Source organism: Haliaeetus albicilla, chromosome 12 (genome assembly GCF_947461875.1).
Source record: "Haliaeetus albicilla chromosome 12, bHalAlb1.1, whole genome shotgun sequence".
NCBI lineage: Eukaryota > Metazoa > Chordata > Aves > Accipitriformes > Accipitridae > Haliaeetus > Haliaeetus albicilla.
Window position 1 is genome coordinate 30,073,205 of NC_091494.1, and position 10,916 is coordinate 30,084,120.

Sequence of the window (10,916 nt, forward strand, 5' to 3'; positions counted from 1 at the left end):
TGAAACATCCATCCAAGTTGTGAGAGGAATAACTGATACATGAGTTTAAGATGAATGGAAACCATAACCAAAGGATAAGCAAGCAAAGTGAAGGGCAGACCTAGGAGGGTGGAAAAAAGGCAGTGTGTTCAGGGTATGGCCTTTGAAGCCAGTCTGTTTCAAAGCAGATACTGTAACTGGAAGTAAGGATGATAAAACACATCAGTGGCACTGGGAAGGCAATATACCATGTACTGAGAAGTAGTGGACACAAGAAGGTTGTAGAAGAAGCCACAAGTAGAACCACCGAAGCTTGGTGGAAACTTCTCCCTTCTCTATGTGGGTATGCATGGGTGATGGCCTGGGCAAGTTTCCTTGTTGGAGAAGATCCTGGTGACTAAGGGAATGGGAGAGGTCTGGAAGCAGTCACAGCTGCGGCAGCCATGTGTAAGTGGTGGGCTGCAAAGAGGAGAGCTGGCAGCATGGCAGAGCAACCAGAAATGCCATGAGGGTTTAGGGGCTGGGAGGTGTTGTGGGAATGTGGTAGTCTTATGCTGTGGTCCACTGGAGGGTTGAGGTTGCACTAAGGGACTTCATTCACTGCATGGCACTTATCAGCCGGCATCTGCCATGAAATTCTATAAAAATGTAGCTTACAAAGCAACTGGGGCTTTCATAGTATTTCCTGTACCTGATAATTTAGTATTTTATTGCAATTCAGGTCTCTTTATCATTGTTGTAGTCAAACCTGAATGAGACCCTGTTTCTTTTGACATTCTAATTATTACGTTTTTAACAAAAGAAGGCAGAATTAACCTTTTCTGAGAAAGATGACATGCAAAGCATAAAAATGTTTTGTACTGGTTCTCCTCTCTGGATAACTTGCTCTTAGGTGCAGATCACCCATGTCTGGCTCAATATTGTTTTCTATGGAAAACTTTTTGACTGTCTGAAGACCTTGTAACATCATAGTTGCCTTCAAGGGATGCCCAAAACCTTGTAAAGAAGAGCTGTTCTTAAAATGTATTGGTTTTAATACCTCCTGAGGTTTAGTGACCAGCAGACAGCTGGGAAGAAGAGTTCTGATAGATGCTGCTAACCTCAGTTGCCTCGGCTGGTGGGTGAGAAGACATTTATTCCAGTTCTTATGATTCCCTAGGGACAACTTCGCTGTAAAAACAGAGAAAGCAAGTCTTTGTGTTAAAGAGATCCCAAAGTTAAACAAAACTAAATAAATAGACAGTAACAATTATTCAAGCTGCTTTTACAAAAGGAAAAAAAAAAAGATTGGACTGTGCTGAATTGCCATTTCAGATCACCTTTTACACTATACCTCCATAAAAGCAGTGTTTGATTCCTTAACATCTTTCTCTGCTGGGGTTGAATGTCTGCCCTAGCAACAGGTTTGCCTCTAGGGCTGTGCCAGGTTCTGCCAGGTGGGACGAACTTGGAGTTTTTTCTAAGTTTGCAGGTGCTTCTCATTCCTTCCTGCATGGCACAGTGTTTGACTGGTCCTTCTTCCTGTTTCAGCCTGAAAGGATAGATCCCAGCGCATCCAGGCAAGGCTATGATGTCCGCTCAGATGTCTGGAGCTTGGGAATTACATTGGTAAGTGAGTGGGGTTTAAACCCTCTGCTGCGCTGTACTTTCCTGGTGAGTAGCCTTGGTGCGCTTTGCAGTGTGATGGAGTAGGTTGGTGTCAAACACGTGCTTGAAACAAAGCCCAGCTCTGCTGCTGTGAAGCATTTGCATGTTGTGATTGCAGTGGGCACCTCCTGGCTCAGAAACAATATAAATCCCTTCAAGGCAGATGGCTCTTCTGAGCCCCTGAGGATACATTTAGCTGCAGCTATGTTCTGCAGAGAAAGAGATGTGAGCAGGGAAGAGGTGTTGGATCATAAATGAATTTTGTCTTCAAAATCTCAGATGAGAAGCGTTGGTGGGTGCGGTGGTGCAGAACAGAGCATCCAACCTGTGTAAATAAGCCTCTCGCAGCCCTGACATCTGGTGTACTTCAGCTGTGCAGAAGACTTCAGTTAATCCTGGATCCTGGTTGCTGATTCCTCTCTGGCTTAACCACAGCACTTCTGGATGCACACAATGATAAATTGAAAAGATCTTCGCTTCTCGAGGTGGTGAAATAGAAGAAAAAGCAGAAGCAATAAATATGAACCAATAGCTTCTGTCTTCCCCACTGCTGTTTTAAAATGCTTATTTTCATTGTCCTGCAAGGAGCAGGGTGTTGGACTCCATGATCTTTATGGGTCCCTTCCAACTTGAGATACTCTATGATTGTGTGATTCTCATTATCCATTTTCTCCAGTGGTTGTTAGGATGCTTGGGAAGGGACTGGAGGATTTTACTGTCCTACTTTTGAACAGTAAGAACATTGGTTCATTTTGTAGTCAGTAAAGGAGAAGACATTGTCAACATGAAAGCATGGGATAGCCACATTAAATCTGGAGGTGTTGCTAACGTAGGCAGCAAAACTTACTATTGGGTAAAACTTTCCCTCCTCGTCTCTTAGCTGAGCTTTGTATAGGGAATGGGATGAAGAATCTCATCTTAGTCTTCCTTTTGGGGGCTTCAGGGTCCTTGCAGACATTTTCCTACCTTGATTGGACTTACCTTGTGTAACCTCCCTGGTGCTGTTGCTGTCTCTCTGCAGTATGAGCTGGCCACAGGGCGATTCCCCTACCCCAAGTGGAACAGTGTGTTTGACCAGTTGACACAAGTAGTAAAAGGAGACCCACCGCAGCTGAGTAACTCAGAGGAAAGGGAGTTCTCCCCAAGTTTCATCAACTTCGTCAACTTGTGGTAAGTGTTTCCTACTGAAAGCACTTGGAGTTGGCTTGTTTTGTCATTGCTAGGTATTTGGCAAGGGTTGCATGCCAAGCACTTCGTAGCTTAGTTTCACATTTCTGTGCAAATGTGAGGGTGAGGACCTTTTCACATTTCACTGGTTTGGAGGTGATGGGAGACTTGTCTGGGTGGGGGCAGAAGGGCAGACCTTTGGAAACTGCTCTTCAAGGAAGGGATGAGGAGAAAACCTCTGAGATGAGAGTCTGTGCTCAGGAGAGGCATGATAAGACTCGTGGCAGGAGGTTTGCATGACCAGGTAAGGGCCTGGCCTGTGCATCCTGTTCCTTGGTGTGTCACAGCCTTGGAACAGACCTGCTGTTTGCTCTTTCTTCTGCAGGCAGAAGCCTGAGACACCTGGCAGTATTGTCTTGTTGTTGGGCGAGGATCTGTACTGGTCCTGCCTTTTGCCTGGCAAGGCCAGGAGCCTTCCCACCCAGTTCTGCTCAGCACAGTGACTGTCAGGACCTGTAGTGGGTGGGTGGCTTGGTTGTTGGCTTCATGTCTTGTGCCAATCATATGTCAAGATCAAGACTAGAGATGGTTTTCTGTAGGGCAGGGCCTCCGCAGCGCGGTCAGTGTTGGATGGAGCATGTGCAGTGTCTGCGCAGGAGGGGCTTGGGGCAGTCCATCTGCCTGCCACGTGTGTGTGGTCCTGCTTAGGTTAAGGGCTGATTGTGAATTTTCTGATGAGGTATTTTTCTCTCAAGATGTGAAAATTGTTTAACATAATTTCATTAACCTAATACTGAAGCACACAGGAGATGCATCAGTGTGACCTGTGTTTGTCTTCTGGGACCTTCTGCCCTGGGCAGACCCAGGTGATCGACATCCCCAGCATAGGGGTGTCCATCTCAAAGCTCTGTGACACAGGAAGACTTGGCTCTAGACAATTTTAACTTTCAAGAGGTTTTGTTTCAGGGTTTTGCATCTGCTGGAGATGTTTTTGGGGTTTGGATTTTACTCTCTTTCAGAATTCTGAATTTTTATGGAGGCCAGGTTCCACTTTCCAGCTGGCTGTAAGGAAGGCCTGGTTATTGTCTTTGGGCTGCAGAAAATAGAGCGTCAAAACAGTTTGCTGCTCAAAAGAAGTTCCCATTTTTCAGTCAAAAACGGTGTAGTATTTGGTTAGAAAGTCAGAGTTGCTTTCCCTGTGTACAGTACAAGCAATAGTTTGTTTCCCACATAGTTCTCTGCAGAGATGCCATGTCATTACAGAGTTTGCAAAGCCAGGAGCTTACTCTCCTGCCCTGAATGCACTGGTGACTTTGGTTCCAGATCACCCAACAGAGGAGCCTGTGTGGCATCTCTGCTAAACAGCAGCATCTTTGGCCCATGACTCTGATTGGGTCAATTCATATTTCCAGCCCATTTAACCCTCCCAGGGCCTGCTGCTCTGGAAGAGCCACAATGCATGGAGCATGAGGCAGTTTTCAGTCTAATTCTGGTTTTTCTTTTACCTGGTTTTGTAAATAATCTGACTTCTGCCTGGAATATTTATGACGTCTTCATAGCAACACTGTAGTAAATATTTCTCTTAATAACTGTTAATTAAGTGCAAACAGTAATCTTTGGCGTTAGTAAGCAGGCAGGTGAGTCTCCAAAAGGCTGTGCTTTTAGGTGATAGCATAAATCTCCTGGGCATTACCCTACAAATGCAAATCTAATAAACTTCTATTTTTGTGCATTCAAGAGTCAGGAAAAATGTTGAAAGAGAGTCCTGTAGTGTTGCTGCCTGCTCACTGTGATAGATCAGTGAGGAAAGGATATTTTTGATAATGTTAAAATGTTTCTGGGATTTTTTTTTTTTTTTTCCAATTTGCTTTGAATCCCAACGGTGCTGTGAATGCCTGGGTGGAACATTTTTCCCCTTCAGCCCACTTCCCTGTGTTAGATGCATATCTGAAGTCACACTCCTCCTGGAATTGCTTACAGCAATTAATCTTTCTGCTCCAGAGTTTGCAGAGTATCCAAGCTTTGTGTCTGGCTTTTGGGAGCCTCATGCTGGCAGCTGCAGAGCTAGCCATGCTCGCAGGCAGAACCATGAGCTCTTGAGGTTCAGCATGCCTGGGGAGGAGATTGGATGTTCCAGCGAAGGAGCTGTACGGCACCTGGTGCTGCAAATGGCCACTCCAGACATCCAGCTTCACGTCGAGCTGGAAAAGAAATGAAAGATTTCTAGGACTGCTTTATGAAAGCATGCATGGACGTTTCAGAGCAAACTCAGTCTATGAGCTGAAGTTCTGACTAGTTGCCTTAAAGGCATTGCGAGAAGCATGTTTGAACCCCTGAGGTCAGAAAATGAACTCCTGTTGGGTAGCAAAAGCCTGAAGCGAGGATGTTTGTGCAGCAGCCATGGGATTTCCTGCCCTCTCTGTCCCTGTGCAGCTCTGCAGGCAGGTCACAGGACAGAGCAGTGCTGGGCATGCAGTGTTAATTACCCTCTGCTTCTCTGAATAATTTGAGGCCACACTGTAGTAGTGCTGGAGCTTGAGAAAGGTCCAGCCAGAGCCTGTGGGGATGGAAATACGGCTGTTGGGAATTAGACTTAATTTCCCTCGTTTGGGAAAGATGCTACAATTGCCTTCCTCTTCCCAGTGGTGCAGCTCTGGCTCCCAGGGCAGGGGCTGCCAGTGCCACCCATCACTGAGCCCTGTCCTGCAGCCCCTCTGCCTCTGGTCCTCATCGCCTCTGCTGTCCTTGCTATGTCCCCCTGCTGCAGGGCCTTTGGTGGCCTTTGCTGCCAGCTGCTATCCCTTGGCGGGTGGTCGAGGTGCCAGAGGACACTGCAGGAGGGGACACTTTCCAGCTGGATCCCCTGTCCCCCAGCTGCCTGTGGGCAGCCATGTCACCTCTCCTGTCCCTTCCCGGCGGCTGTGGCCTGCTCAGTGCTGGATGTGCCACCCATGCCAGGGATGAGCCGGGAGGGCTTGGGAGCCTAGACCTAGTCCGGCAGAGCAGTTTGGCTGCCTGCTGCAGCCTTGGCCCCTGCCCGTGCATGCCAAGATGATGGTGTGGTGCCTGTGTTCCCTGTCTGTGCTCTGGCAGGCAGCACTGGCTCTCCTCTGCCTTTGAGCCCTGCTGCCCGATGGAGGAAGAACAGGCCAGTCGCTGCTGCCCAAAACTTGTGGTTATGCTACAGTCAAACCCGTTTCCGTATGGAGGCAGCGGCAGTTGTGGTAACATTCTGCTTGCAGCTCCCTTGGGCTCTGTCCCCAGCAGGATTTGTTGGTGGCCACACCTGCTCTTCACCCATGTGGGGAGGGAGAGAGGGAGTCCCTGTGGTCACTCACAGCTCAAGGATGGCTTTTCCAGAAAACAAAAAGCAGTGAGTCCCACCATGACAGCAGTGGATTCAACATCGTGTCCTGTAAAAATTCGCATTTGATGTCTGTCACAATTTCCTCAATCCCACTTTCTAATTCTCTTTCTGCTTTCTTTAGCCTTACAAAGGACGAGTCCAAAAGGCCAAAGTATAAAGAGCTTCTGGTGAGTGCAAAGCGTGTCTGTTCATGCCAGCTGTCACGGCTCTGCTGGTCACACAGCAGGGCTGCGTCACATGTCTGAAGTCAATCCTTGTCTTCTTGGGCCATCAAGGCAGAATGTTCAGCTCCACAGCCTGAGGAAGAGCACCACCTCCATGCCACTGTCTCTGGCCTGTGGTCATGGCAGTGGCTGAGATCGTTAGTGTCTGTACATAAACACAGGAGATCAGCATGGGGGAAATGCACCACTGCACCAGATCGGTGATCCCTGAAGTTGACAGGCTCGAGCAGAAGCATGCTGGGTGTGTCATGTAAAGGCTGCCTTTGCTTGAGGTCCTGGTACTGTGCAGCAGCCCTGTCGAATTGCTGGCCAGCACTGTCACGTGTAAATGCCTCCAACGCACAGGTCACACAATGAGGTTGGGAGTGCTCAGGCAGAAGTGAGACCTGAAAGAGCACGGCTCTGAAGTAAGACGGCAGCAGAGCCTGCCTGTGGTGGGGGGTCCTAAAGGAGGGAATGCAGCAGTGCCTTTGGGTTGGATAAGTCACATGGCAACTGTGCACCTTCAAGGAGCTCTGGGCATCTGGAAGCCACCTCTTCAGGGGATGTGTGAAACCATGCCCTGGGTCCTTGATGGTGGTCAGGTGATACGAAAGGAGTTTGCCTGGTGTCCTGGCCCAGAGAGTCACCATGTCATTACTTTACAGCTGCTCAGAGTTGGGTCCGGCCAGTATGGCCTCATGGGCAGAGCAGAGGGTCAGCATTCAGGAGAACTGGGTTTGGGTCCTGATCTCCTGTTTGACCTCCACAAGCCACGTCTCCCTGTCACTCCTGTCTCCCCAGTGCTGATGAGGCTGACAATGAAACCTCTCTTGAAAGTATTTCAGTACATGTCCACGATACAAAGGAGCCAGGTGCTGCTAATACCGCACCCTTGCTGCCTCCTGCCCAACAGTTCCTGATGCTCCTGTAGTCCTGTCCCACCTCCATACTGCACATTTAAGATACAGATTCCCTGTATGTCAAGCCATGGACCAGGCTATGTCCTGTTGTCCTGCAGCCACCACCAAGCCCTGTGTTCTCACATCAGGCAAACCATATGCTGAGCTTTTATCTGGGGTAGCCAGCATGTGTCAGAAGAGCGAATATAACCTTGGTTTTTTTTTATCTGATTCCAGAAACATCCCTTCATCCTGATGTATGAGGAACGCACAGTGGATGTTGCATGCTATGTTTGTAAAATCCTGGATCAAATGCCAGCAACTCCCAGCTCTCCAATGTACGTCGATTGATATTGCTGCTACATCAAACTCTAGAAAAAGGGCTGAGAGAAAACAAGCTGTAAAGAATTTTCATCACATATTGCAGTGTTTTTAATGCTCGCCCAGACACCATGTGCAATAATATTGGTGTTATTTCCATCCTGTCTGTATACTGTTGTCACATATAAAGTGCATCCCTGTAATATCTGATCACACAGTGTTAGTGTTGGTCAAAGAGAGACCTCATCTTGCTCTTTTGTGGACATATTCATGAAATGTGGAAATAAGTACATTTATTTGTTGACCGTGATTGGATAGCACCTAAAATTCATTTCTGACTCAAAACTTGGAGACTTCTCAGCAGCTACTGGAAAGATTTTTCTCTCAAACTCTTCCAATTGTTGTTTCAAGTAATAATAAAAAGCAAACAAACAAAAGTTAGGCGTTGTCTGTCTGAACATTAAGAGACTTTGCCTGGAGGGAGAAGAAGTTGCTTTACCAACGAGATGCTTTGCCTTCTGGAGCTAGAAAGGCAAAGGAGAATTTTATTCTTCACAAAGTGCAATAGATTTACTGCTATGAAATTCTGTTGCTTTACAGTCGCAGTGTACTTTCTGGGGACAGTGTGCTCAGCTGAACTTCCTGTTAAAGAGAGATCATGTTAAATATAGTGAATATGTCTTTACCAAAAATATGTTGCATTGAAAGAGGCTAACATTAAACTATTCAGAGATGGGACATAATGTATTCTTTCTCCTTTTACCAAGCCAGCCACTCTTCACTCTTAACTAGGTGTCCTGTAAATTGTTACCTGGTAAGATAAGACCTTTGACCTGAAGAATTATTAAACTACTCGATTGAATTTAACCTGCTTGTGACCTGATTTATAGCTGCACAGTGCTCACCACCAGCTGGCTTTTCTTTGTCTTCGACAAGTGCTGTTCACAAAGTCTGCAGCTGTTTTAATGAGCCGCAAAAGAATGTCTGTGATTTCTAGCCAATATTTCTCATGTTCTTCGCTGTCCCCAGCCCTGATACTAGCGGCTTTTCACTGACCCTGAGACCAGGCCAGCAGCACTGCCACCTCCCAGCCCAGTGCCCTCACAAGACCAAACCTCAGCGCTTCCTCCTCGCCACTGCAAGCAGGATGGTGGGCATGTCCCCCTGTCACAATGGGGCTCTGTGCCTGCCCTGCTGCTGCAAGTCACGCTCTGCTTAGCTTGCTGGAGACTTTGTTCACAACCTTCTGGGCATATTTAACCTCTTGTGACCCTCCACAGCTCTTGTTGCTGCACCCTAGAGCGAACCTCACTTAGATTGTTTGGTGCAGATAGAGATGAGGTGGAGATGAGGGAGTGTCTTAACGCCCTGTGGGCTTTTAGCTGACCCAGCAACGCCAAGCAAGCTATATCTTCTGGCCCATTGCTAAGCAAAAAAGCACATAATTTGTTTTTTTTTTAAATTGACATATTTTTCAAAGATTAATTTTTCCCAAAACCTTTTTTTTTCCAAAACTTTGCAGTTTTCAGGTATTTAGTAGCATACTGGGGATAAAATGGAGGCTGCAGCATCTCTGACTTCCATTTTTAGTTGTCTAGTTTAGGCATTTGGTAGGACTTCATCAATGTTAGAGCAACCCACTGTCAAAGCTCTGTGGCAAAACTGGACCCAGGACACAGAGGGCTAGAGATGCAATGGGAGTGAAAACACAGCGGTACTGGCAGGATTCCCAAGGAAGGGCTTTCCATGTCAAATCAGTGCTACCAAGCGCAAACTGGACTGATGGAGGAGCACTGGAGACCAGCACATCCCTGCCCCAGTTGCTTGGTTGGGAAAGGAGGGAGCCGAGGCCGTGCTCATGTGGACGCCTGGTGTTTCTCTGGCCGCAGAGGTGACACCCTGGCCTAAGGCTTGCAGCACTGCCCATCTCCCACTTGGCTGCCAGAGCTGGTCCCTCTGGCACCAAGGCTGACACAGATGTGATCTCTTGGGGCACAGTGTGCCTGGCTGGGCAGGGAGGTGCAGTCTTCCTGCCCTTCCTGGATTACATTCCTCCAGGGCTGCTCATCAGGCGAGGCAGTCACTAAAGTCTTCCCAAAACAGACAAGGCAGAGCTTTTTGAAGTAACTAGTCATTCCCAGCAGCTCTGATAAATCACGTGGAAGGATCAGTTGAACAAGAAACACAGCATATCTAAAGCAGTAATTCTCCCCCCAGCCCTGTAGCCTCAGAAAACTTGGCTTTTCTCAGGCTTGGCAAATCCCCGCAGCTGTGATTGATCTCACCAGCCTTCAGCCACCAGTAATGGGACCTTGGGTGTGCTGGGTCTCACAGGGTGCTGGCTGGGGGCCTAGAGAGACACAGATCCAGTAAAGACAGACGCGTGCAGAGGTGCTCTGCCTCTGCCCCCACCTTTCAGACACTGAAGTCTGATTCAGATCTGCCCAGGGACAGGGAGTCCAAAAATTTCAGAGGGCTAATACTGAGATGGATCCTCCCAAAAATCAGTTTCCCTCCAACGCAAGTGACTGCCTTGCTCTGCTCTTTCGGAATGGCTGGGGTCCGTTCTCTGGTGCTGGCCCTGTCCGGAGCTTGTCTTTAGCAGCACAACCAGTTTGCTTTTGCCGGATGGGAAATGGAAACACAAAGCTTTGAGCTGCCAGTGGAAAAATCAGGGTTGAGGTGCTGTGGCATGGTTGGCTGTACAGAAGGACAGGTTTAGTGTATTAAACATAGATTATTATAAACTATTAAGGGTGCACCATTTATTACAATGTGTCTTTATTAAAAAAGAAAAAAAGGTGTATAGTGTTCAGAAGCTGTGAAAATAGTGTAAGAACTGTACATTGTGAACTCTGGTTATTTTTTTTTCTTGTACCATAGAAAAATGTATAAAAATTATCAAAAAGCTGATGTGCAGGGATGTTGCCTTATTGTCTGTAAAATGGAGCTCAGGAACATAACTGCTTCAAAGAGCTTCAGAATATTTTATCTGGTATCCTGGTTTGACTTCCTCCTCTATTTAAAATATTATACATGGATCAGAGTGTTTATGTAATAGTTCTATCCTTTTGCCTGCAGGTCAGTTGTAATAAAACTAGGATGCGACTGTGACCTTGTTATTTTCATTTTGTAAGGTCAGACACGAATGGGAAGATTCATTAAAAGCTGTTGAAATACCTGGCTTCCAGGCCTTTCCTCCGGGTGGAGGCAGCTGTGCAGGACAAAAGCAGCCTTCGAAACCGCTATGCTAAATTTAAAAAAAAAAAAAGTGTAGGGAGACCTGGATATATTTTCCTTCTTTGGAAGACTGCTGAGCCCTCTGAGCTA

The 10,916-nt window shown here is 47.1% G+C and overlaps 1 protein-coding gene across 2 annotated transcripts in view; it reads left to right on the forward strand.

Moving 5' to 3' along the window:
- The window catches only part of MAP2K4 (mitogen-activated protein kinase kinase 4), a 107,346-nt gene extending 96,646 nt beyond the window's left edge, over positions 1 to 10,700 (forward strand). For both annotated transcript variants that reach the window (XM_069798854.1, XM_069798855.1), the window contains 4 exons: positions 1,510 to 1,587; positions 2,648 to 2,796; positions 6,282 to 6,327; positions 7,503 to 10,700. In XM_069798854.1, the coding sequence (XP_069654955.1) occupies positions 1,510 to 1,587; positions 2,648 to 2,796; positions 6,282 to 6,327; positions 7,503 to 7,616 (387 nt within the window). In that variant the 3' untranslated portion in view covers positions 7,617 to 10,700. The remainder of the gene's footprint in view (positions 1 to 1,509; positions 1,588 to 2,647; positions 2,797 to 6,281; positions 6,328 to 7,502) is intronic.
- Positions 10,701 to 10,916: the final 216 nt, after the last annotated feature.